This window comes from Peromyscus eremicus, chromosome 15 (genome assembly GCF_949786415.1).
Source record: "Peromyscus eremicus chromosome 15, PerEre_H2_v1, whole genome shotgun sequence".
Lineage (NCBI taxonomy): Eukaryota > Metazoa > Chordata > Mammalia > Rodentia > Cricetidae > Peromyscus > Peromyscus eremicus.
In genome coordinates, this window is record NC_081431.1 from 59,826,827 (window position 1) to 59,854,185 (window position 27,359).

General features: G+C 40.5%; 1 protein-coding gene across 9 annotated transcripts in view; it reads left to right on the plus strand.

The window, feature by feature from the left end:
• The window catches only part of Mdm4 (MDM4 regulator of p53), a 36,911-nt gene extending 9,867 nt beyond the window's left edge, over positions 1-27,044 (plus strand). For 3 of the 9 annotated variants that reach the window (XM_059280878.1, XM_059280880.1, XM_059280882.1), the window contains 9 exons: positions 3,064-3,141; positions 4,529-4,662; positions 5,977-6,032; positions 10,315-10,382; positions 11,142-11,241; positions 12,925-13,085; positions 19,716-19,862; positions 21,663-21,743; positions 26,249-27,044. In XM_059280878.1, the coding sequence (XP_059136861.1) occupies positions 3,064-3,141; positions 4,529-4,662; positions 5,977-6,032; positions 10,315-10,382; positions 11,142-11,241; positions 12,925-13,085; positions 19,716-19,862; positions 21,663-21,743; positions 26,249-26,818 (1,395 nt within the window). In that variant the 3' untranslated portion in view covers positions 26,819-27,044. Of the gene's footprint in view, positions 1-3,063; positions 3,142-4,528; positions 4,663-5,976; positions 6,033-10,314; positions 10,383-11,141; positions 11,242-12,924; positions 13,086-19,715; positions 19,863-21,662; positions 21,744-26,248 lie in introns of those variants that run through there. The other 6 variants (XM_059280879.1, XM_059280881.1, XM_059280884.1 and 3 more) reach the window with 5 other exon arrangements.
• The last annotated feature ends 315 nt before the right edge of the window (positions 27,045-27,359 follow it).

The window sequence follows — 27,359 nt, forward strand, 5'->3', positions numbered from 1 at the left end:
GGCGTGCAGGCATGCATGCAGCAGAACACTGTATACATAATAAAAATAAATAAATAAAATTATTATTATTTTATTGGTCTTTTACCTGTATGTGTGAGGGTGTTGGATCCTGGAGTTACAGACAGTTGTGAGCTGCCATGTTGGTGCCAGGAATTGAACCCTGGTTCTATAGAAGAGTGGTCAGTGCTCTTAACTGCTGAGCCGTCTCTCCAGCCAATAAATAAATCTTTAAAAGAAAAAAATTTTTTTTGAAACTTTAGAATGAAAGAGGTCTTATCCTTGAGATGGCTATAAAAGGAAAAGATACAAACTTGATAATAAACAATCTTAAAAAAAAATTGGGCTGAGTGGAGTGGTGCAGGTCTTTATAATCCAGCAGGAGGCAGAGGCAGATGGATCTCTTGAGTTTGAGGCCAGTCCGAGCTACATAATAATAGACCCTATTTTAAATAAAACAAAAATAAAAAAATAACAAAATTGTATAACATGGGTGTGCTACAGGGGCCAGCTTGGAGGAGAGTAGTAGGTTATAGTCTGGGCCTAAGTGTTTGGAGATGATGATATTAGATACAGTTTATTGGTATAGAAGATAATGTAGCATGAAGCAAACTGGAGTTAGAAAAGCCCTACCTCATCTTAAATTAATCCTATCTCAGGTGAGTGGTGCCCTACCTCATCTATCTTGTTGATAGAGAGTGGGGAAGGGAGATGTGTAGCAATGAGGAAGTATTGAAGCTAACGCAAAAATAGGTTTTCCAGTTCTATAATACAGTAGTGTGTTAATAACTTACTAATACTGCCAAGATCTCAGACTCTTTCCTCTAGAAAATGACATCTTTTTTTTCCTAGTGCTTATTTTTTCCAAACAAATTTGTATCTGAGACTCATCAGCCTGTTTTGTCTTTCATCTCAGAGATAGAGGTAATTTTTTTTTGTTTTTTTGAGACAGGGTTTCTCTGTGTAGCCCTGGCTGTCCTGGAACTGGCTCTGTAGACCGGCTGGTCTCAAACTCAAGAGATCTGCTTGCCTCTACCTCCTGAGTGCTGGGATTAAAGGTGTGCACCACTCACCTGAGATAGGATTAATTTAAGATGGCCCCATTCCTTAAAAAAAAAAATTTTTTTTCCCTATCCTTCCTATGCTAGGGATTGAATTTAGGTCTCATGCATGCTAGCCAAGTGCTCTACCACTGAACTATCTCCCCAGTCTCGTGTGTGTGTGTGTGTGTGTGTGTGTGTGTGTGTGTGTGTGTGTGTGTTATTATTCCGCAGTCATACTTGCCTCTGTCATGTCTGCCACCCACTGCTAGCTAGCTCATGGTTGAAACTGCTACTTTTCCTTACTCGGCACTCTGTCTTCTGGACAGTACAGCAAGATTGGAATGGAATTTCATGGATTCTTTCCACCTGAAAAGAAGTTTAATTACGTATCTAAATTAATAGGAAGTAGAGAATTATTGAAGAGTACTGGGTCTTTTTCATTCTTACTACCATTCTTATAGCTAAAGCATTAGGGAAGATGGGAGGTAGTATTAGCCTTAAAATGTCTTTATTGAGGGATCTGTTGGTATCGTCCTATAATCTCAACTACCTAGATGGCTAAAGGTGGAGGACCAAAGTTCAAAGCCTGCTTGGGCTGCAGAGTTAATTTAAGGACAGCCTGGGCAACTTAGATTCTAGTGTGTGTGTAAAAAATAAATATATATGGATAAACTACATTAAGTTACTTGAATTCCCCCCATGTGTATGTGTATATGTGTGTTTATGGTTCTGTGTAGACCAGAAGTTAAAGGCAGTGGCTTGCCTTCCTCAGTTGTATTCCACCTTATTTTTTGCGACAGGGTCTGCTTAAATCTATAGCTCAGTGATTGAGCTAGACAGGCCAGTGAGTTCCAGGAGGGTCCCATTGTCACAGCCTTCCCAATGCTGGGATTATAGATGTCTGCTGACCACATGTGGCTTTCTGTGAGTGCTGGAGATCTGAATGAACTCAGGTCTTCATGCCTGTGTGCAAGCACTCCACTGACTGAGCCATTCCCCACCGCCCAGTATGAGACATTATATGCATTTTCTTTCTTTCTTTTTTTTTTTTTTAAAGATTTTTTTTTTTTTTTTGGTTTTTCGAGACAGGGTTTCTCTGTGTAGCTTTGCGCCTTTCCTGGAACTCACTTGGTAGCCCAGGCTGGCCTCGAACTCACAGAGATCCACCTGGCTCTGCCTCCCGAGTGCTGGGATTAAAGGCTTGCGCCACCACCGCCCGGCTTTTTTAAAGATTTTTAAAGATTTATTTATTTATTATGCAGCATGTATGACTGCAGGCCAGAAGAGGGCACCAGATCTCATTACAGATGGTTGTGAGCCACCATGTGGTTGCTGGGGATCGAACTCAGGACCTCTGGAAGAACAGTCAGTGCTCTTAACCTCTGAGCCATCTCTCCAGTCCCCTATTCATTTACTTTTTAATACAAATTTTTTGTTTTAGTGTTTTGCCTGCATGTATGTCTGTGCCTCACAGGTGTGTCTGGTGCTAACCAATGCCAGAAGAGAGTGTCAGATAATCCTGGAACTAGAGTTACAGTTGTGAGGTGCTTGAGTGCTAGGCATTGAACTCAGGTCCCCTGCAAGAACAGCCAGTCCTCTTAACTGCTGAGCCATCTTTCCAAGGACTGCTAAATTTTTTTTTTTCCACAGCAGTTATACCATTTTATTTCCATCAGAAATACACAAAGATTCTAATTTTCCTGTTTTCTTGCCAACAGCAGTTTTCTTTTAAAATGTATCATTGTTGTCATCCTTGTAGGTATGAATAGATTCCCTGTTGTAAGTGATTTATCAGAAAGGCAGCAAGTGTCTCCTGGAGTTTTTGTTTGTTTGTTTTTTTAGTCTTTAAAGGAAGGTCTCCTCTTCCTTGATTTTCAGAAACCAATGTAATTGAAATATAAATAGCAGGTTTATGCTGGGTTTGTGTGGGAGGATCCAGAGATCAAGGTCATCCTCTACTACATACTAAGTTCCAGGCCTGTCAGCTACATCAACACTCTGTCTTAATGTTTGATGTTTACAGCAGGTACGACCAAAACTGCCACTTCTGAAGATTTTGCAGGCAGCAGGTGCTCAGGGTGAAGTATTCACCATGAAAGAGGTAAGTCATCAAAGACAGTCCCAATTTTAAGAACAGTTTAGTAGAGGCCATCATATGCGCAGTTCTGAAATCTAGGCTAAGAAAGGAAGTTGTGCTGCTGAACGAGAGCTTTTGCTGGTGTAAAGACTGCCACATTAATTTCCTGTTTTCTTTAGAGTTCCTTTTGTAGTGTATATATTTGTGGTCAACCACAAATTCATTGACCTGGGAGTTATAATATAGCAAAGTGTGTGGGTTAAAAAAAAGGTCACAGATTTGCTGCCAGGCAGGAATTTGATGCAGTAACTTTGTCATTGTACATTTGTCAGATACTTTCTGAGCACTAAATCATTTTGAACATTTAGGAATTTAAATAACTTGCTTAAAACTATCAAAGTACATTGAATTCTTTAAGCAGCAATTAGTATTAAAATGTTAATTACTCGAACAATTTGCAGTTAGTAAGGTATGTAGATCCTTCACTTTCCCTAAGCAGAAAACAAAATTATGGAGCTCTCTAGTTTTCCCTTAGAAATGCCACATCTATCAGTACTACTGCTGAAATTACAGATGTCTTTGATTTCCTTATGAGGTTCAACAAGAACTTAGAGTAAAAGGTTTGGTGTTTTCTTAACCTACCTTTAAAAAACAGTTCAGGGTCAGTTGGGAGGGTAGAAGGGAAATAAACAATGAAGCATTAAAAGATATTTCAGTAGCTGTATCTCCTCTTCTCTCCCATCCCTTCCCCTTTTATCCTCTCCCTCTTTCTGTTTGTCATAAAATGTATCCAGTGTATCAACCTAGATAAAAAGGTTCTATGACATGCTTCATCTACATTTAAAAGGGCACTTTTCAAGTTGATAATCAGGAATTTTTGAAGTGAGTTTCTGAAAAGAAAAAGTGGTAGAATACACTTTTATTTGTTAAAGGCCTAGATTCTGGTTGGTTTTGTTTTTTTTTCTCTGTGTAACAGTACTGGCTGTCCTGGAACTCACTCTGTAGACCAGGCTGGCCTTACACTCTCAGAGATCCACCTGCCTCTGCCTCCCAAGTGCTGGGATTAAAGGCATGCGCCCACCCAGCTCTGGTTTTTATATTAGGACTAATGGTCCTAGTTACATTTGACATTTGGACATTTGCCAATAGAATACTGAATTGCCACGGTTTTTCACTGTCAGATCAGTCTGTTTTGGTGCAAAAATCTCTGGCTCTGTTGATGGTTGAGTGGATGAACCTAGTAGTAGGAAGCGTCTATCTAGTTTGGGGATTGCTTATTTACCATCAGCATTCAAACACTGGCAGTCTTCTATGTCTTTCTCTTCTAGCAAATAGCTTAGTCACTCATGGGTAATTGTGATTTTGGTAGTAGTCAGGCTTATCATTTCATGGTGTTTTTATTTCCATGTAGGTAATGCACTATCTAGGCCAGTATATAATGGTGAAGCAGCTCTATGATCAACAGGAGCAACATATGGTGTATTGTGGTGGAGATCTTTTGGGAGATCTGCTGGGATGTCAGAGCTTTTCTGTGAAAGATCCAAGGTAAAAAGGATGATGGTTTATCTCTCTTTTAGTGCTTATGCCTGCTCACTTGAGCTGTATAGTTTGTTTTTTTAAGTATGTATTTTAGGGGCTGCATGTTATCTAGCCAGTGAGATACATGCAGAGTACAGTAGTGAGCAGTGTGGACAGTTTGACACACAGACCATGATCAGCTTCATACATGGTAAAATAACATGACAATAAGCCATAGAAGAGAAGTACATGAAATGGGAAATGGCTGGGACTCAGAGTGTCAAAAGTTCTTAAGAGCAACAAAATTTGAGCTGAGCTGGAGTACTTTTAGAGGGACTAATTGGAAGGAGAGCCTCTGATTGAATATCTTGTAGATAGGTTGAATAGGAGGGAGTCATTACTAAGTTAGAACTTTGTGAGGTGTTAGAAAGGAGGATGTGTGAGCTGATAAGAAAATATAGAACTACAGGGCAGTTTGAGGTTCATGGTGAGGCTAGTAAGAGTCAAGTAGAGTAAATCTGACCTGTGTGGTAGTCTGCTTACATGGGGGTGAATAGAGTCATTGGCTTATCCTTTCAAGCTAGTCGGTAACTGAGAAGCTAGGGTTCTTAAAACAACTTTTTTTTTTTAATTTAAAGTTTTATTTCATGTGTATGAGTGTTTTGCTTGCGTGTATATGTCTGTGCCCTATGTGTATGTTTGCTGAAGGAACCCAAAGAGGGCATAAACTCACCTGGAATTGAAGCTCCAGCTGATTGTGAGCCACCATGTGGTGCTGACAGTTGAACTGTGTCTCGGTGAGAGCAGTCAGTGCTTTCCAGCTGAGCCATCTGACTGCCCCACCCACTCTCTCCAGTAACCCTCCAATAGTGATTGCTTTCTTCTGGTCTTATTTTCACTCTCCCATTTCTCAATCAGAAACAGAAAACTTGACATCTAGAAGGGAAGAATAATTTTCAAAGGCAGTCTCCCTAATTGGCTTGCTAATAGTCAGTAAATTAAAATTTGATCAGATTTTTATTGGGACAAGATAGCAGGGGCTGGACATTGACTTCTTTGTTTTTTTAAATAGGTTCTCACATTAGCCGAAGGGAGGCTCAAAATCAGTGTTTTGCTAAGAGTAGCCTTGAACTTGATCTTCCAGTCTGAACCTCCCAAATGCTGGGGTTTCAGACAAGCACTACTGTACCTGGCTCCTTCCTAATGTTTAAATTATTAAAAAAATTTATGGGAAAAAGATTGTGTGTCTCTAGGAGAAAGCAGGAAGGTAACATACCACAGATATATTTAATTTATATATAAGAAAACCCCACAAATATTTATATATTATTTCTTTTACAGCCCTCTCTATGATATGTTGAGAAAGAATCTTGTCACGTCAGCCTCTGTTAACACAGGTATGTTATATGTTTCTTCAGTCTGTATTGAAGCTTTGAGTTTAAGGGAGCAAATGGTGGGAACAAGGGTCAAGATGAAAATGGGGTGCTGTCTGTGACATGACTGGGAGGGATATATGTATGACTGTCACATAGAATGGTTTTACTGTTAAGTAACTTCTCACTGGTAATCAATCATACTGAAGCTAGGAGGAGGAGAGGCCTACATCCTAGATGTAAATTTTTTTTTTTTTTTTGAGCTGAGGATTGGGGCCTGTATTTATGTGCTCTACCACTGACCTATATTTCTAGTGTTCTGTTTATTGTTTTGAGACAGTTTCTCCTTAAGTTGCCCAGCTGGCCTTAGTGTCTCACTCTGTAGCCCAGGCAGTCCTTGAATTTGGGGTTCCCCTGCCTCTGTCTTCCCAGCAGCTGTATTTCTTGGTGTATGGAAACAGGCCCAGCTTAAGTTTAGTAATTATATAACCATATCATTACTGTACTCCTAAGTAATAATAAAATTAATAAATGTTCCCTAATCCTGTTGAATAAGCTAGTTTGTAGTTTGTTTTTCCTCTCAGTCATCTTAAAAATACCATTCATTTTTGGTTTGTTCAGGTGAGGATCCATAGTCCATACACTGCATTGGGATTATTGCAAAATACAAACTTACCTGCCTTCTTTGTGTGGGTGTGTGTGAGAGAGAGATTTGGTTTGACGTTAAATTGATACCTTTTTTTGAATGTCACATAATATGTGTATGTATTTGTGGGGTATCATGTATTTTGTTACATATAGAATGTTCAGTGATCAATTTGGGATAACTTAACATATCTACCATCTCAAGTTTATCGTTTTTTTTTTTGTGTTTTGGAGGCATTCAAAAATCTCCATTTCTAGCTATTGAAATAATCAGTAAACTACTGTGTCCACCGTATTGTGGTGTAGGCTACTGCTTTTGGTTTTCATCATATTGGTTGAAGATTTGGGTCATTTGTCCTATAGGATTGCCTGTGTTGTAGAATTGACAGATTGTATCCTTGTGGTTGTATTTCTCTACTCTTGATGTTGTAGAGTAATGCTTGAATAGATTCATTTAAATTTCTTTGCTGACAGATCTTCATTGATGGTGCTTTCGACTTCTCTTTTCCCCTTTGTGTGTCTCACATTAGTTACTAGCCTGTCCCTTTTTCATATCGAATCTGTGGGCTCTTGTTAGTATTGCTCTGATCCATCTAGTAAAGGTTCTCCCAAGAAACTTTCACCTTAATAATTTTAGTAATTTATTTGTGCATTTCTTTACTTATTTATGAGGCAGAGGCACACGTTGTAGTTCATGTTGGCCTGGAACTTGCTGTGTACCTGAGGCTAGTCTCAAACTTGGAATACCTGCCTATCTCAACCTCCTGAATATTGGGATCCCAGTCATGAGCCACTACACTTGGCTCAATAAACTGTTATCTGCAAGCCAGTTTGACTCTTCCCAGACCTTTTAAATACTGCCTTTGATTTTATTAGTTATGAGGAGAAAACTGGCTATTTTGGAGTCTGGTTTCCAAAGTGGTTGGGTAGAGATGCTGCTAAAATGTGTGTGACACTCTCCCTCACTCTGGACAATGAAACTGTCTCTTCTTCCTGTTTGCCTCGATAGATTTGAGAGACACCGTCCAAGTTACACTATCTTGCTAGATTTTGCTTATGTTCACAGAAGTAAATAGACTGCAAAGAATCTTCTTAAATCTCTTTGTGTCAGTGAAAGACGTTGAGAGGGGGAGCTTCAAACGAGAGGTCATTTATGAACTAAAACTTCCTTTGGAAAGTCACCGATGGCTTGAAATACATGAAGGGTTTTATAATTTTGATTTGTATAGTTAGTTAAATTTGTTTGCTGACCCAGCCATTGAATATTTAGAATGAACACATTCTTACTTCACCCCCTCCTTATTTTCTTTCTTGTACCTTTTCTGCATATATCTTTCTCTATTGTGTATTATAAAAATAAAGTATTTCTTTAACAATTCAGTTCATCTTTACAGCCACCCTCTGAAGAGGTTCTAGAGGTAAAGAAACAGAAGGTTTATCGTTATTTTTAAGTCCAATCAGTGATTTTCCCCGTACCAGACTCACGGTCACTGGCCATTGGCTAGTCCTTGCACTCTCCATTATGCCACACACCGATATGTCCTTAATCCTTCTGAACTAACAGAATTTGCTCCACCCTCCCAGTTTTTTGGACACACATTTTTCCTCTGAATATTGTTATTAAACTTTATTTAACTTGTCATTCTGAAGAAATCTTGTACTTATAAGCTACAGAATCCTTATAGAGTGGTGAACACCTATAATCCCATTACTTAGGAGGCACAGAGATGGAGGATCTAAAGTTGCAGTCTAGTGCAGGCTACAGAGCTACCGAGTCTCGGGGAAAAAGAACAAGTATTAAGTACATTGCTCTTTACCCACATTCCCTCACTGGCTGTATGTAACATAATCATAGCTTAATGATGGCCTAGGAAATTGTTGCAACTTTTTCAAGGATTTTTTATGTATGTATGTATGTATGTATGTATGTATGTATGTATGTATGTATGTATGTAGGGTTTCATAGGGAATTTTGCAAGGACTTTGGATTGTCTGCTCTGACTTGCTTTTATAGTTAGTGCTTGTGGTTGGATGTCTCTGTTGACCTGAAAATAAATTGGATTGCATGTGTTTTATTTGAAAGGACAAATGAAGAAAAGTGCTTTTCTTATAACTTGCACCTTTGCAAGTGGGTTAGACCTTTATCTATTTTGATTGTTGAAGAAAATGGTCATTATGTAGAATGAAGGAGGTTCTTTCTAAATAATTTCTCCAACTTTCCCCAGGTATACTAATAAAATGAAGTAGATATAATAAGCTTTGTAGTTTTAAATTTCTTTCTACATTGTAGCTGTCTAGATAATTTCTTCTTTTGCTTTTAACTAGTTTAGCTAAAGTATAAGACTTTAGTAGTACAAGTGATCACAGATTGCTTTTTTTTTTTTAAATAAAAAGAGAACAGCTTCACTTGCATTGTGTTAGTTTGATCTTGCTTTGAAGATGACTTTGGCAAGGAAACTCTATCCCTGAACTTGTCCTCACTTAGCTATAAAAATGCTTCTAGAAATGTTACAATTTTAAAAAATGTTTTGTGTAAACCGACTGAATTGTGAGAATAGTTAGTCTGGATCTGGATTCTCAGCAGTCAGTTGGATGCTGCTGCTGTTTTCTGTGATTTCGTCTTTCTGGCTCTGCTAGTGGCTGGTGAACCCAGTCCTCAGCAGGCACACTTGAATGTGTCTCAGTTACACAGAGCTTATAGTAATAGTGTAGATCAGGTTAGCATCTCAGTAGCTTGTTCTTTTCTGTAGTCATGTTTTTAGGTTTTGTTTCACTTAAGACTTACGTAAGTCCTTGGGATACATTTCCCTCTTCAGCTGATGCATATAGGGATGTCTGTCTGGGCTGTGAGGTGGCTCAGTGGGTTAAAGGACTTGCTGTGCAAGCCTGATGACCTGCACCCACTGTGGAAGGAGATAACTGACTCCTGAAGTTGTCTTCTGACCTTCACAATGCAAGTGTGACATGCATGCCCATTATACACAATAATAGCAGATAGGAAAAATCTATAAGCAATTTTTCTCAACTATGTTCTCCCCCTCTCTTTTCTCTCTACTTCTGTTGATTTCTCGGAGAGAAACATTCACTTCTTTCTTCTTCCAAAATGTTTGTAGTCTGAGAAGAGTAAGACTTAGTGACAGTCTGTATTCAGGGGATTGGAATTCAGATCATGAAATCATCATTGGCATTTAAGCATGCAGGTTTAAGGTTTGCTTGAAGATGGAATTGTTTTCTGAAAGAAGTCTGGCATTTCTGGTTTTAGTTAGATCTTGTCATACAACACTTAAAAATACAAACTAAACAACCTTTGTTGTTGTTTATAATGTAGGCAGTTTGTTGATAGAGGAAGAGACGAACACTACATTGTTCTCTGCTTGAGGTCACTTTTTGTGTAAGAATCTGAACACGTGCCATGGAAGAGCATATTCAGCCATTTTGCTTTCCCCCAGATTGTTCTGGTGTCATCTTTTACCATGGCCTGTCTTGGTTTTTGTCATTTTTTAGCAGTTTTGGTTTTTTCCCCCATCTTGGGAATGAGAGTCTTTTCCAGGCAGAAGTTCATCTAGAGAGAAGAAGTCTCCTCAGGGCTGTGTGCTGAGGTTTTGTGGAAAGAATGGTTATTACCAGGGAAGGTTTTCCTTTTGTTTCACTTGCTATCCAGATGCTGCTCAGACTCTCGCTCTCGCACAGGATCACAGTATGGATATTCCAAGTCAAGACCAACTGAAGGTAAACTCACCGCACGGTGACTTCTTTTCTTGTACAGAGTGGCCCCTTCTCTGTACCTGTGGACCTGGGGCTCCCAAGGCCTTTTCGTGACTGTGGTAAGAATTTAGTAAGAAAAGTCCTTGGGAGTTCACAGTCCAGGGACAGAGTGAACCTTCTCTGTTCTGCCCTTACCAGAGTTCCAGTCTCTGAATGTGTCTTTGGGATGTAGCACTTCTGATTTTCACTTCTTCCAGTTGCTCTCTCTCTTTCTCTCTCTGTCTCTCACTCTGTCTCTGTGTGTGTGTGTGTTTGCGCATGCATGTGTTTAAGATGGTACATATTCGAGTTTTTGAAGAATTGCTGTATTAGACTCTAGCAGGCTCGTTGCAGTTAAGTTCATGTCATGACATTTCTTAAAGTTTCCTCAAACCTGGGGAAACTTAAGATCATCTTGGAATATGGTGAGGATGTCACATGTTTTCTGAATTATGCCTAATATGAAGTAGGCTATGCAGACAACCTGTTTTTCAATAGTGTATTTTGTCCTTTGTACAGAGGTTATTCCCCTTCCCCAAGTTTGGGATTCTGCTAGTTCTTGTCGTGGTGTTGAGAGGTGTTGTGTTGCTGCTTTACTTGACACCTCTTGTCAACTGCAGAGCTCTCTCTCTTTCTCGTGCGTAACCCATTGTGTTGCACACTAACTGGTGAGCCAGAATGGAACTGCTACATCCCCTGGTCTTAGTCATTTCTGCTGTCCTGATAGACACCTTTCCCTTTCAGCACAGTGCATCAGAATGTTCCAGTTCCAGAAAAAGAAATGAAGAAGACGATACGTATACACTGCCTACCTCACAACGTAAACGCAGAGATTCTAGAGGAGGTAAGCTTTGGATTAAGACTTTCTCTCCCTCCTTCTTCCTCCTTCATTTGTTCTTCTAGAAATGGCATCTGCTGTGGTCCAGCTGCAGCCTGGGTTCAGGTTCTGAGATGGGGAAGGGGTGTGGGCACGAAGAAATGTGCTTCCCGACCACCAGATGAGTTTCACACAAGTGACCGGCCGGGAATAGCTCCAGCTGTCTTTATTTCTACATTAGAAACGAGCATCAAGCATGTTTTTCCATATTAACAAGTTTTTTCCATCCTCCAATGTTAACCTACAGGAAAAACAAATGTCAGATATGTTTTCTCTCAAGTTTTACATCAAAACATCTTTAAACAAAAAGCAACACTTATCATTTTGCTAGCTTCACCAAATACTGAGCCAGGTACATCCTGTCTTTACAAAACTAAAAGGTGATTGACATAGGCACACATTTTTAAGAACAACAATCCCGTTCAAAACATTTACAGAAATAGGGATGATCTGCCTCTGATCCTGTGAGCACTGAATCAGAACAGCTCCTGGGGTCTGAAGTGACAGCTGCCATCCCCAGACAAGAAACCTGAGGAGCATCCCAAAGAATTTTAGGGGAAGATATTAGAGAAAAAATGGAGTTTCCAGGAATGATCACATCTGTCCCATGCATGATTGATAAAATGACACTAAACCCACATGTGCCTGGGCACATTTATGCCTCTGTGATTGCCATCGCCAGGTCCAGTACATTGGAAAGAGACAGAAGACAGTGAGAAAGTAGGGGAAGAGTAACGTACTAAAAGATTACATATGGCCACAAAAGTGAACTTAGTAACTGTCTGAGTCTCTACTTAAACCGTGGGGCCTTGTCATCTGTGGTCCTTCTAGGAGCCTTTGATCCAGAAAGGACAAATACATGTTTATTTGGACAGTTGATAGTTATTGCCTAATAAAACATATGCATTACTGATAAATATCTTAAATATGTGGCACCAGTAAGACTTGAACCTTGTGACTCCCCGTTAGGATCTGTACCCCCCCTGCTTTGATCTTGGTTTTGGCTACTGCATTATTAACATTTGTAATACACTGACTAAGCCATTATCAAAACATGTATTACAGTAAGTCATCATCATTATTATGTGTTTTTGAGACCAGATCTCACCATGTAGCCCTGGCTAACCTGGAACTTGGTATGTGCTGGGATTAAAGGCAGGTATGTGCCAACATGCTTGGCTTTAAAGTCATTATCATTGTTTATTATAGTGTTAGAAGTGTTTAAAATTGCACGCCTTTAATCCCAGCACTCGGGAGGCAGAGCCAGGTGGATCTCTGTGAGTTCAAGGCCAACCTGATCTACAGAGTGAGATCCAGGACAGGCTCCAAAGCTACACAGAGAAACGCTGTCTCGAAGGAAAAAAAAAAATGTTTAACATTTCAGAAAATGGCAATTTTTGAAATCCTTTTAGAACAGTACATTCAGATACTTCTAGAGTTTCTTGTCCTGAAGTGATCTTCTGCTCATCATATTACTGCTTGCTAATGGAACCTAAATGGGGGATTTGAGCCATGCCACTAAGGTATTTGTTTCTTTCTTACCGAGAATAGGAGTTTCTTTGTACTTATTTTTACAAAGATTGTTCAGTATTCTGAGAAAATCTTGGTGGTTCTTTATTACCTACAGTTATTTTCATTTGATTTCTGTAGATGAAGACTTAATAGAACATTTAACTCAAGATGAGACATCTAGGCTGGACCTTGACTTTGAGGAGTGGGATGTTGCTGGCCTGCCGTGGTGGTTCTTAGGGAACTTGAGAAACAACTATATACCTAGAAGTAATGGCTCGACTGACTTACAGACCAACCAGGTAAAAGTCCAGTCTGAGGGAAGCTGCTGTGTGGTTCCTGCTTACTCGGACTGTATTGCGGTCTTACTGCTTTGTTTTATCTGTATGAATGATGCCTAGATCTCTACAGACTTTTCCAAATTCCACAGTGAACGCTGTACATAAGTGGTGGACACTAATAAAATCTGATCTTGGACATGAAATCGATGTAGTTTAGCCAAGCTACAGGAGATACTGACTTCTTTCTCTGTCCTATACGTTCAGGTTGTCAGGACTTTTATCCAGAACACATCAGAAGCTAGCCTGTTTGTTTGTTTGTTTTTACTGCTTTAACTGTCATAACCCAATTAAGCCATTACTGTTTTTCATGTAGATGGTGGGGCAATTTTACACCACAGCTTCATTTCTTGGTTTTAATATTTTTGATTTTTAAAAACGTGTGTGTGTGTGTGTGTGTGTGTGTGTGTGTGTATACGTACTGTGTGTACTGTGTGTACTGTGTGTGTACTGGGAGGGGTGGATTAGATCTCCTGGAACTAGAGTTTCAACAGTTGTAAACTTCATGTGAGTATTGGGAACTGAACCTGGTACTCCAGGCATGAATTCCCTCTTGTGGAGTGGTTCTCATATGGTTGTGTGTGTCAACTTGACACAAGCTAGAGTCATGAGAGAGGAAGGCGCTTCAGTTGAGGAAATGCCTCCATGAGATCCAGCTGTAAGGCATTTTTTTCAATTACTGATCAGCATGCGAGGGCCCAGCTTCCTTGTGTGTGGTGCTGTCCCTGGCTGGTAGTCCTGGGTTCTATAAGAAAGCAGGCTGAGCAAGCCATGTGAAGCAAGCCAGTAAGCAGTACCCCTCCATGGCCTCTGCATCAGCTCCTGCCTCTAGGATCCTGCCCTGTTTGAGTTCTTATCTGCTTCAGTGAGAAACAGCAATGTGGAAGCATAAGCCAAATAAACCCTTTCCTCTCTAACTTGCTTTTTTTTTTTTCATGGTGTGGTGTTGTAGCAATAGAGATAGTTGGTTACCCCCATAGCAGACCATTATTGCACCAGGGGTACATCTCACCGGATAAGTTGGTATTATAGGTTTCTTCTCATCTAGGAAAGACTATTGATGAATTTCTCCCCAAGAGTACATTTTTTGTTGTTGTTTTTGGTTTTTGTGAGACAGGGTCTCTACATAGCCCTGACTGTGTGCCCTGGAACTTAACGGTAAAGACCAGTCTGTAGCATGAATCTTAAAAGTTCTTATTAATAAAATCAAACCCGAGGCCAGTTATTGGGGTCAATGCTGGTAGACCAGAGAGACAGAACAAGCCACAGCTATCTTACCTTGCCAGTTCCTCAGCTGGTCCTGTTTCCTCAGACTGGAAGCTTCTGTGTCCTCATCCCAATGGCTCTCAGCTGAACTGTGTTGCTCCAAAGCCTGAAAGCTTAACCAGCCAAATGATTAACCAGGCAAATGCTTCTAGTTTCTGGTCTCCACGCCTTATATATCTTTCTGCTTTCTACCACCACTCCCTGGGATGAAAGGTTCGCTTTCTGGGATTAAAAGTGTGTGTCACCGCCGGGCGGTGGTGGCGCACGCCTTTAATCCCAGCACTTGGGAGGCAGAGCCAGGCGGATCTCTGTGAGTTCGAGGCCAGCCTGGGCTACCAAGTGAGTTCCAGGAAAGGCGCAAAGCTACACAGAGAAACCCTGTCTCGAAAAACAAACAACAAAGAAAAAAGTGTGTGTCACCATGCCTGGCATTTCCAGTGTGGCCTTGAACTCACAGAGATCCAGAGGGATTTCTGTCTCTGGAATGCTAGGATTAAAGGCGTGTGCTAACATTTTCTAGCCTAAGTATCTTGTGGCTTTTCTGTTCTCTGACCCCAGATAAGTTTATTAAGGTGCACAATATTTTGAGGAACACAATACCACCACACCAGTCTGATCTCACAGAGCTCTGCCAGTCTTTGCCTCCTGAGTTCTTGGCAAGAGTAAATTTTTTAATGAATAACTTGCATTATTGCTATGTTTATAATTCTTCTGTGGGATCAGAAAACAAGAAGAATAAGATCTAGACTCCTTACTGTAGGGGTCCAGCCCCCACCTTTTGAAGGGTTCTTAGGTGGAGGAGAGAGGAATTAAGAAATATTAGGTAGCCGGGCGGTGGTGGCGCACGCCTTTAATCCCAGCACTCGGGAGGCAGAGCCAGGCGGATCTCTGTGAGTTCGAGGCCAGCCTGGGCTACCAAGTGAGTTCCAGGAAAGGCGCAAAGCTACACAGAGAAACCCTGTCTCGAAAAACAAAAAAAAAAAACAAAAAAAAAAAAAAAGAAATATTAGGTAGAAAGATAGGGTTGGGGATTTAGCTCAGTGGTAGAGCGCTTGCCTAGCAAGTGCAAGGCCCTGGGTTTGGTCCTCAGTTTGGGGGGGGGGGGGGAAGAATAAGAAAGAAATATTAGGTAGAAAGAGAGACCTAGAAAGACAGAAACACAGGATAGCTTTGGGAGGGCCTGGATCAATACCCAACAGCCTCGTCCTTTATTGAAAAGGGCTTTTTATAATATGCCAAGGGGAGAGGCAAAAGACCTCCCTTTGCAAGATCAAAGCACACCGCACAGCCAAGTGTAGCTTCCAAACACCTGGTAACCACGCCAGTGGCCAAATCATCTCCTTACTCAGCCCTGCTGGGTAAAGCAAGCTCATACTCTCTAAGTTCTCACTAGAGCCTCTGTGGACTCCCACATCTTACCATAGCTGTAGCTTATCTTCATCAGTCTTCATTGTTTGCTGCCTGCCTTCTAGACACACAAGACTGTATAATCCTTGAAATTCAGCGTTCCTTCCTCCCCCAGGCAACTTAAATTTGTTTTCTGCTTTGTGAAACGTTTCTCGCCCAAATCTTTTTATTTCCTTCTCATGATTTAGAACTTGACTTGAAGATAGTTTCTTTTTAGAGGTCATTATCACTAGTTCCAAGATTACTATGTTGCATAATTCCAGAGGGATCCATTTCTCATTTTGTAAATGTGTACTTCTAAGCAGTAACCCTATAAAACCCATCCTCAAAAGTGCCTCTTCTACAGCCACCCTAGTCCTTCAACTTTTTTTTCTTAAGACTTTTTTAAGTTTTAAAAGTTAGTATATAAAGTAATGGATTTCATTATGGCATTTCTATATATCATTTTGAGTAAAAAATGCTTTTACTAATAACAAAAGTGAGTAAACAAATAAGCTGGATATTCAGAACGTGAATCACCTTTTTTTGTTTGTTTTTGTATTTTGAGACAGGGTTTCTCTGTGTAGCTTTGGCACGTTTCCTGGAACTCACTCTGTAGCCCAGGCTGGCCTCGAATTCACAGAGATCTGCCTGCCTGTGCCTCCTGAGTGTTGGGATTAAAGGCATGAGCCACCACTGCCCGGCCGTGAATCAACTTTTAAGACAGTGATGGCATAAGTAATTAGCACTTTTATTTATATTGTTTTAACAAAATAAAATATAAGATAAAAACCGTTATATTGAAGTTGGACAGGGCAAACGAACAGAAGGAAAAGTGTAGTGCGAATCTTTTTTGTTTTTGTTTTTGTTTTTTGTTTTTTTTTGTTTGTTTGTTTTTTTTGAGACAGGGTTTCTCTGTGTTTTGATGCTTGTCCTGGATCTTGCTCTGTAGACCAGGCTGGCCTCGAACTCACAGAGATCCACCTGTCTCTGCCTCACAGTGCTGGGATTAAGGGCGTGCGCCACCACCGCCTGGCTAAAGGGTTTTTTTTCCTATTTTTATTTTATCTGCATTGGTGTTTTGCCTGCTTGTATATCTTCATGAGGGTCTCGGGTCCCCTGGAACTGGAGTTACACATAGTTGTGAGCTGCCACGTGGGCACTGGGAATTGAACCCAACTCCTCTGAAAGAGCAGTCAGTACTCTTAACCACTGAGCCATTTCTCCAGTCTCTGTAGTTCGAATTCTAAGTGGTCTTAATAATAAAAACCTGGAGTCAGCCAGATACCAGGGTAAATGCTGAAAAATCAGAGAAGTAAAGGAGCAGCCAAAGTCACCTCTTAACCTCTCCAAATCCTCCTACTGAAAAAAGGCTGAGCTCCTGTGTCTGCCCACCTTATATTCCTCTTTCTGCCCAGGCATATCACTTCTTGCCTCCTGTCTATACAGACGTCCAGACCTCTATGATTAACTAATGACTAGTTCCACCATCTGATCTTAAGGCAAGTTTTATTTGTTAAAGCACAAACAAAATACTACCACAGCAAAACTCCCAAGAGAAGACAAAAGAATTAGAGACCCACTTGTTCACACACACAGGAGTCCCATAAAATACTAAACTGAAAGCTATAATATGTACACAGAGGACCTGGTGCAACCTGTGTAAGCCCTGCGCTTGCTCCTTCCATCTCTGGGAGTTCATATGAGCTTTGCTCAATTGATTTAGAGGGTTCATATATTTGTTTCGTTTTGTTTTTTGAGACAGGGTCTCACTATGCAGCTTTGGTTGTCCTGGAACTCACTACATAGACCATGCTGGCCTCTAACTCAGAGATCCGCCTGCCTCTGCCCCCCAAGTGCTGGGATTAAAGGTGTGTGCCACTATGCCTGGTTTCATATTTTATTCTTTTTTTTTTTTTTTTTTTTGGTTTTTCGAGACAGGGTTTCTCTGTGTAGCTTTGCACCTTTCCTGGAACTCGCTTTGGAGACCAGGCTGGCCTCGAACTCACAAAGATCCGCCTGGCTCTGCCTCCCGAGTACTGGGATTAAAGGCGTGCGCCACCACCGCCCGGCCATATTTTATTCTTAATGGTCCTCCATTCCCACTCCCTCCCTATGTCCTCCACCTGGTGGCCCGTTCTCCCCTTTAGTAGTATCTCTCTTTTGCTTTCATGTCACATGTATTCCATGACTTTCTTCCAACCCCTTAATATCTCTATTTGTCCTTGATAGTTTCATGAGGCCTCCCTGCCCCAGTTAACACCTAGAACATGCATATGACAGGCAACATTCATTGTATGTCTTTCTGAGCCTGGGCTATTTTACTTAACAAAATACTCTCTGGGTCATCAGTTTTCCTGAAAATGTCATTTTTCCTTATGTTTAAGTAAGAGTCTATTGTCTGTAGGTACCATAGCTTTATCCATTCATCTGTTCCGTTTCTTAGCTAATGTGAGAAGTACAGCAATAAACATGGATGTGCAAGTTATCTATGTGGTAGGGCTTAGAGTCCTTTGAGTATATACTGGAGTGGGGAAATTGTATGTGAAACTTTCACACGGATTTCCATAGTGACTCCATTCGTTTTGTTGTTACTGGTGTGTGTGTGTGTGTGAGTGTGAGTGAGTGTGAGTGTGAGTGTGAGACTGCGTTAGTTTATTATCCCACCAGCATTCCTTTTCATCATTTGTTGTTTGTTGTCTTGCTTTTATCTTAGTTGATATTCTCAATTGCACTTGCCACTTTATAGAAACACTGTTAAGTTTTTTTTTTTTTTTTTTTTTTTTTGGTTTTTCAAGACAGGGTTTCTCTGTGTAGCTTTGCGCCTTTCCTGGAACTCGCTTTGGAGACCAGGCTGGCCTCGAACTCACTGAGATCCGCCTGCCTCTGCCTCCCAAGTGCTGGGACTAAAGGCGTGCGCCACCACCGCCCGGCTACTGTTAAGTTTTATATTTGTAATTATTGTTTACTCTCATTGAAATGTAAGACCAGGGCTTTTGCATTGTTCACTTACTGAGTACCTAGAATAGTATCTAGTACCTAATATGCATTCAGTGAGTGTTCTTTAAAAAAAGGTCATAGAACAGTAGCAAAACACAAAGTTCTAGAAAATGTCATATGGATAATGGGCTGGAAAGATGGTTCAGAGGTTAAGATGTTCTTGCAGAGGATCTGGGTTCAGTTCTCAGCATCCACATGGTTGATCACATCTTGTTACAGCTCCAGTTCCAGAGGATCCCCTTTTCTGGCCTCTGCATTGCATGCAGCAAAACACCTATAGACATAAAATTAAAAAAAAAAAAAATCGTTAACAGATGTCTATAGGTGAATGTAAAAGTTAAGTTTGCATATGTTTATGTGTTTAAAGTTTCAGAAAGTAGTTGTATGTGGTGGTGCATGTGTATAGTCTGAGCACTGAAGGGGTTGGGGGCAGGAGAATGTTGAGTTTGAGGCCAGTCTGAGCTGTAGCGTGAATTCCAGGCTCACCAGGACTACATAATGAAATTGTTTTTTAAAAAGAAACACAGATTTCAAGAGTATCATGTTCAGAGAGTGGGACTGCCATCAATATTTTTCTGGAAAGCAGTTACTGATCATTAAATTAGGAAGGAATATGTCAGAAAGCATAGAACTTTTCTAGATTCCCATGTGTGGAGATGACGACTGTTGAATGCATTGTGTTTAGTAGAGCTACTGGTAAGTTCTTTTGAGCTATTTTTGTACCATTTTTTGTATATTGTACCTCATTTAGTGTTAAAAAATTTCTTGTCAGGTACCTGTATATCTACCCATTTTGTAACCTTAGAAGGTGACCTGCTGAATGAAGACATGTCTGTGAGGAAAGTCATGGTGTTCTCTGGGTGGCATGAGAGGACATTGAGTTGGTTCAGCATCTCTCATAAGTCACTGATTACAAAGCTCACTTTTGTTTTTCTCTGTTAGGATGTAGGCACTGCCATTGTTTCAGACACTACGGACGATTTGTGGTTTTTAAATGAGTCAGTGTCAGAGCAACTAGGTGTTGGAATAAAAGTTGAAGCTGCTAATTCTGAGCAAGCAAGTGAAGTAGGGAAAGCAAGTGACAAAAAGGTATGTGTGAACATTTTCCCTCCGCACTGGAACTGCGTTCATAGAACTGTCTGTTTAGGTGTTGAGTATTTCTCTGATCCAGTTTTCAGATTTAGATTAAGTTAGACAAGGCTTCCTTAGAACTGAGCCAGGATTCATGGAGAAGCTCTTGTTGCTTTAGAGACATGCTGCCCCTTCCCTCCTCTGGTCCATTTTAGAGTATTTCTTCTAGAAACTTTTGCTTATAAGGCAAAGCTATAAATGGCCTCAGCAGTTTCTGTTACAGGAGAAATATCCTTATGTTTTAAGAACCTTGGTAGCTTTGTGACCACTTTATAACTAAACTGGAAAAAGCTATTGTTTAAAACGTACTTAGGCACTGGAGAGATGGCTCAGAGGATAAGAGCACTGATTGCTCTTCCAGAGGTCCTGAGTTCAATTTCCAGCAACCACATGGTGGCTCACAACCATCTGTAATGAGATCTGGTGCCCTCTTCTGGACTGCAGGCAGACATGCAGGCAGAACATTGTATACATAATAAATAAATAAATCTTTAAAAAAAAATATTTAAAGTGAGTTTGATTTTCTCCTGTATTAAGGGAGTTGGGGATGGGGGCTAGAGAGATAGCTCAGTGCTTCAGAGCCCTTCCTCCTGCTCTCCAGAGGACATGATGAGTTCACTTCTAGCACTGGTGTCTGGTGACTCACTGCTTCTCACTCGAGCTCCAGAGGACCTAATGTTCCCTTCTGGCCTCCTTGGGCACTGTATTCACATGCATAAACCTGTATGCACACACGTAGTTAAAAATAAGTCATAAAAGGAGTCAGAGCTGGGGGTAGTGGTATATGCCTTTAATCCCTGCACTGGGAGGCAGAGGCAGGTGAATCTCTTGAGTTTGAGGCCAGCCTGGTCTACAGAGCTTGTTCCAGGCTGGCCAGTGCTACACAGAGAAACTCTGTCTTGAAAAAACCTTGAAGGAATTGGACTGTCAGTACTGTGGTATGAACACACACTGTTAAAGCAGCAGCTCAGCTCTCTGAAGAGTTTGGCAGCAGTGCTAGTGCTTAGCACATAGACAAGTCTCAGTAATACCTATTGATTATGTGTGTGAAAATAGACGAGACCCATTATTTTGTACACTAAGTGAAAAAAAAGATTTTTAAAAAAAGATGAAAGAAAAAATATACTGAATAAATGTAGCAGTAGATAAATGCAACAACAAAAATAAATGCTGGGTTAAATCGGGCCATCTTATTCATAAAGTTTTTCATAGGAATTTGGGGTTTTCGCTATAAATATGTTAGACTCTCTAAACCAATTATAGACAACATTGGAAGGAATGTTGGTGACTAAAATGAAGATGGACAGTTTGGAAATTTTTATATAAAGTAGAACAGGTCTTAAAATACTTGAACATTTGAGAGAAAATCATAGTTTTGCCATGTAGACCTGGCTATCCCAGAACTCACAGAGATCCACCTACCTCTGCTTCCTGAGTGCTGGAATTAAAGGTGTGCGCCACCACCCCCAGCCAGTAGTTGCTGCTTTTACATTACTGGCATTTGTTTTCTTTGAAGTTGTAAATTTGGACACCTTTTTCTGAAAATAGAAGATATTTGGTAACCCTCTGGCTGCTTTTCCGTCATTAGTGTTAATAAATTGTCAACTATATGTCACAGGATCAAGGTTTTGATCTTACGTTTATGTTATATCCTTTTTAAGTGGTAGTGATATGGGATAGAGTGAGTTTTGTATTGAAGTTGTTTATCACTTGTGCTTTGTGGATAGCATTTCTTATGTGGTCTGTTTACCTTCACAGATGATTGGAGTGGGAAAAGATGATGATCTTGAGGACCCTAAGTCCTTGAGTGAGGATACTGATGTGGAACTAACCTCTGAGGTAAAAACTGTTTGGCTGTGGCCAATTTTTAGCTGAATCGTAGTTCCCATGCATTGAAGACTGTCACTTTTTACTGTTTCTGTCTACTTTTCCTACTTTTAAAATGTGTTGGGTTCTTTACATTTCAGCTTCTTAAGAAGTTTTTGTTTTTGTTTTTTTTTTTTTTTTTGGTTTTTCGAGACAGGATTTCTCTGTGTAGCCCTGCCTTTCCTGGATCTTGCTCTGTAGACCAGGCTGGCCTTGAACTGACAGAGATCTGCCTGCCTTTGCCTCCTGAGTGCTGGATTAAAGCATGTGCCACCACCGCCAGGCTATAAAACAATGATTTGATCTAATATTTTCCCTACCTTTGGAAAGATGATCAAATACCTCTGTTCCCACTATCAAAACTCTAGAATTAAAGGTGGCGTACACCTTTAATTCCCAGCACTCAAGAGGCAGAGGCTGGTGGATCTCTGAGTTTGAGGTCAGCCTGGTTTACAGAGGGAATTCCAGGACAGCCAGGGATACACAGAGAAACCCTGTATAAAAAAAAACAAAAACAAAAACAAAAAAAACAGAACAAAACAGGATGGCATGGGGAGATGGTTCTGTGGGTAAATCACCTGCTGTGACAGCGTGAGGACATTATTCAGAACCCTTGAAAGGCAGGCTTAGTAGTGCGTGTCTGTAATCCAAGTGCTCTCGTGGTAACAAGGAAGAGAGAATTCCTGGAAGCTTACATGCCAGCTAGCCTGGCATGTGCAGTAGCTAATGACAGGGACCTTGTCTCAAGATGGAAGGGGAACAACAACCTGAAGTTACTCCCTGATCTCCACATATATGCCATGGCACAAACCCACACCGAGCACCCCAGCTCCCGACACACACCCAGAGTAGTCCTCCATTACTTTCCCTCATTTTAACACCTTTCTCATCCTAAGGACCGTTCATAAGTTTTGTAAAATCTTTGAGTTAAAAAAAAAAAAAACAATTTTACCAGCATCTGTTAAAAAGATGCAAATGAATCTGCTAGTGGTGGTGCAGTGCACTCAGGAGGCAGAGGCAGGTGGATCTCTGAGTTCCAGGCCAGCCTGGTCTACAGAGCGAGATCCAGGACAGGCAGGGCTACACAGAGAAACTGTCCTGAGAAACAAACAAAAATATGCAAATGAAAACTAGCTTAATTTCCACACAGTTAATATTAATGGAGGGTTACTAAAGAGTTGAGATTAAGCTTTTAGGTAATAGGGCAAGTTTGTTGCCAAGTGACAAGTTAAATCAGCCTAAATGTATACTTTGAGTTTTGTTTTTTTTTAAAATCAAGTTTCCGCTGTAACTTTACTCACTGTGGAAACATGCTAGGAGTTGAATAAAAAGGGCATTTCACATTTTGCTGCTTGGAGATAGAACTTTAGTTTGTCCCTTGTGTTGATTCTCACCCTCTGTCCCTACTGCTGTTGACTATTATGGTAATTCTTTGCAAAATCATCTCTTTGCAAAGATAAGTGATAAAGTGGAACATAATTGGTCTAGTAAGTGTTCTTGACCATAATACAAATAGCTGAGATAAATGTTCTCATCTTAATCAGACTTCTGTGGCACTTGGGCACAGAAAAGCTATTAAGCAAATAGATGATATTTCATCAAATCAAAGATGCCATTGGACTTAATAAGCCCTGCTATTTTATGTACTATAAAAAAAGCAATGGCAGTTAAACTGTAGCATACTATCAATTATGAATTCCAAATTATTATGACGGTCTTTTGAGTATTTATATAGCGTTTCAGGCGAGATTGAAGGGTCCTAAACTGGTGAGTGTTGTAGTTTAACAAATGGTCTATGCCTCTTGCCTCTCATTCTAGGCAGTTGAGTTGTGACCTCTGCATTTGCAGTGCTTGGCCTTTGTGTTGTATATCAGTTACTTTTCCATTGCTCTGAAAAAAAACACCATGACCAGGGAAACTTACAAAGACAGCATTTAATCACTCTTAAAGTTCTAGAGGGTTAGATTGCAGAATGAAGGTAAGGCGTTATGAACAGTTGATTGCTCACATCATAAATTGCAAGCAGGAAGTAGAGAGCTGAGGAAGCTTGGAGACTTTGGAAACCTCAGGCTGCCTCCCAGTTACACCTCTTCCAATAAGGCCATGTCTTAGTCAGTGTTCTATTGCTGTGAAGAGACACCATGACCATGGCAACTCTGATTTAGAAAAAAGCATTTAATTGGGGCTTGCTTACCATTTCAGAGGTTTAGTCCATTCTGGTCACAGCAGGGAGCATGGCAGCATGCTCTGACATGGTGCTGGAGAAGTAATTGAGAGCTCTACATCTGGATAATGCAGACATCAGGAGAAGAGAAAGCCACTGGGCATGACATGGGCTTTTGAAACCTCAAAGCTCACCTCTAGCGACACATTTCCTCCAACAAGGCCACACCATCTAACTCTTTCAAATTACTGCCACTCCCTGGTGACCAAGCATTCAAAATCTGTGAGCCTATGAGGGCCATTCTTACTCAAATCACCACAGGCCACAGCTCCTAATTCTTCCCAATAGTTCACCAACTGGGAACTAAATATTAAAATGCCAGAGACTTATGAGGGATATCCATTTAGACCACCACGTCCTGAAAGAAATCCAGTCTGCCTGTGTCAAATCATTGATTCTGTCAGAACCAGGCAATCATTCACATTAAATACTCTTGGCTCATTCCAGATAGCTACCTTTGAATTAAGCAAGGCATTTAAAATTCATTGAGCTGTAGGTCTTCTAATAGAGAGAAGTAGAAGGAAAATTGCTTGGCATTCAAGGACAAGGACATCATTTTTCCAAGGTGTGATTTAGGCAAGCCATTAGCTACTTATGACCCTGGAACAGTGAGAGGTTGAGGAAAATCATTTTCAAGTCTCCTTTTTTTTTTGGTTTTCTCATTGATAAGGTGTTTGTTTTTTTGTGGTTTTTTTTTTAGATTTATTTATTTGATTTATTCATTTTTATTTTATATGTATGTGTTTTGTCTGTCTGTCTGTATATATGTATACCACATGAGTGCTTGATACCTCTGGAGGTCAGAAGAGGGCATTGGTTCCCTTGGAACTGGAGTTACAGATGGTTGCTAACCACCATGTGGGTACTGGGAATTGAGCCCTGTCCTCTTGAAGAACAAGTGTTTTTTGTTTTGTTTTTCAAGACAGAGTTTCTCTGTGTAACAGCCCTGGCTGTCCTAGAATTAGTTCTGTAGACCAGGCTGGCCTTGAACTCACAGAGATCAGCCTGCCTCTGCCTCCTGAGTGCTGGGATAAAAGGCATGTACCACCATGCCTGGCTGAACAAGTATTCTTAACTGCTGAGGCATTTCTTCAGCCCCAGTTTTTATTTTTTACTTTTAAAATTTTGCATGTGTGTTTATGCTCATATGTGTTTCAGTACCCTCAAGAGGCCAGAAGAGGGCTTTGGATCCTGATCCCTTCAAGTTGAAGTTACAGTTTTGAGCTGCCCTACTGGGTGCTGGGAACTGAACTCAGGTCTTTTGCAATAATAGCAAGTGCTCCTAACTGGTGAGCCATCTCTCCAGCTCTTTTGATGTTTGTTTGTTTTGTTGGTTTTTTGAGACTGAGTTTCTCTGTACAGCCCTGGCTGTCCTAGAACTCACTCTATAGACCAGGTTGGCGTTGAACTCACAGATCTTCCTATCTCTGCCTCTCAAGTGCTGGTATTAAAGGTGTGCACCACTACACCTGACTTTTTTTTAAGATTTATTTTTATTTTATATGTATGTCTGTGTACCACTTGTGTGTCTGTTGTTCTTGGAGGCCAAAAGACGGTGTTGGATCCCATGGAACTAACATTACAGGGAATTGTGAGCTGCCATGTAGGTACTAGGAGCCAAAACTGACTCCTGGAAAAACAACCAGTGTTCTTAACCACTGAGCCATCTTTCCAGCCCTTTGTAAGTTTTATTTTTTAGCCACTGGCCAGACAAGGAATAAATTGTGAGTGGAAAAGTGACCTGAAAGAAGGCAAGTAAAGAAATATGTCATCCAACCTGGCTAGTCCAAAATAATGAACTTTTTAAAAAGATAACTATACCAAATTTAGATCTGAAAAGAGTTGTGGCACTATCAGTGTAAAACTTGTGAAGATTGCTGGGCAGTGATGGCACACACCTTAATCTCAGCACTCGGAAGGCAGAGGCAGGAGGATCTCTGTGAGTTCGAGGCCAGCCTGGTCTACAGAGTGAGATCCAGGACAGGCACCAAAATGACATAGAGAAACCCTGTCTCAGGGAAAAAAAAAAAAAAAACCTTGCAAAGATCCTCTTTCCTGTGAGTATAGAATTTGTTCAGGTCTCAGGTTGAATCACTGATATGGGATGTCTAAAGAAATACTTAGTGAAATGAGAATTCGAATTTGGCCTATCTTCCTGTTTTTTTTGTTGTTATTGGGAGGGGGTCAGTGAACATATTTTCTTAGCATATTTTTTTTACCACTGTTTTGATTGGCTTCACTTAACCTCTTGTAGGATGAGTGGCAGTGTACGGAGTGCAAGAAGTTTAATTCTCCAAGCAAGAGGTACTGTTTTCGTTGCTGGGCCTTGCGGAAGGATTGGTATTCGGATTGTTCTAAATTAACTCATTCTCTCTCCACATCTAATATTACTGCCATACCTGAAAAGAAAGAGAATGAAGGAGTTGATGTCCCCGATTGTCGGAGAACCATTTCAGCTCCAGTTGTTAGGCCTAAAGATGTATGTTTAAAGGAAGAAAATACCAAGTTTGACCCTTGTAACTCAGTGGAATTTTTGGATTTGGCTCATAGTTCTGAAAGCCAAGAGACCATCTCAAGCATGAGAGAACAAGCAGATATCCTTTCTGAGCAGAAAACGGATACAGAGACTATGGAAGATTATCAAAACATCTTGAAGCCGTGCAGCTTATGTGAAAAAAGGCCTCGGGATGGGAACATTATTCATGGGAGGACAGGCCATCTGACGACTTGTTTCCCCTGTGCCAGAAGACTAAAGAAGGCTGGGGCTTTATGTCCTGCTTGTAAGAAAGAGATTCAGTTGGTTATTAAAGTGTTTATAGCATAGCTGAATCAGCTGCAGAGAAATACTAGGACCAGGTCATTGCTTAAAAATCAGTATTCTTAGAGGTAGGAGCAGAAGATCGCCAATTTTGATGCCAGTCTGAGCCATATAGTGAGACCTTGTTTTTCAAAGCATCAGTATTGAGCATTTTTTATAAGTGTGACCCATTGTATGTGTTTGTTTATATAAACAATATAAATATAAACATAGCATATATGGAATTTCAGAAGGTCAGTTTGAGGGTTTCATTACTATTACAAAATAGGTACATCACTGTGTTCTCCTAAATCTCAAATCTGAGACGGAATAATATCAATAGAAACATAACAATGCATTTTTTTTATTCACTTGGCAAATTATTGCAAGAGCATAGTTGACTTGTTTCTCTACCCTGCTGTTATGTAATGTTCTTGGGACATCAAAATCTAAGGTAATTATTAGAAAAATACTAGGGTCAACACTGAAGAAACAAATTGATTAGTTACTCATTGTATAGCCAAGGACGACCTTCAGCTCCTGATTCCCCCATCGTTTCTACGTGCTA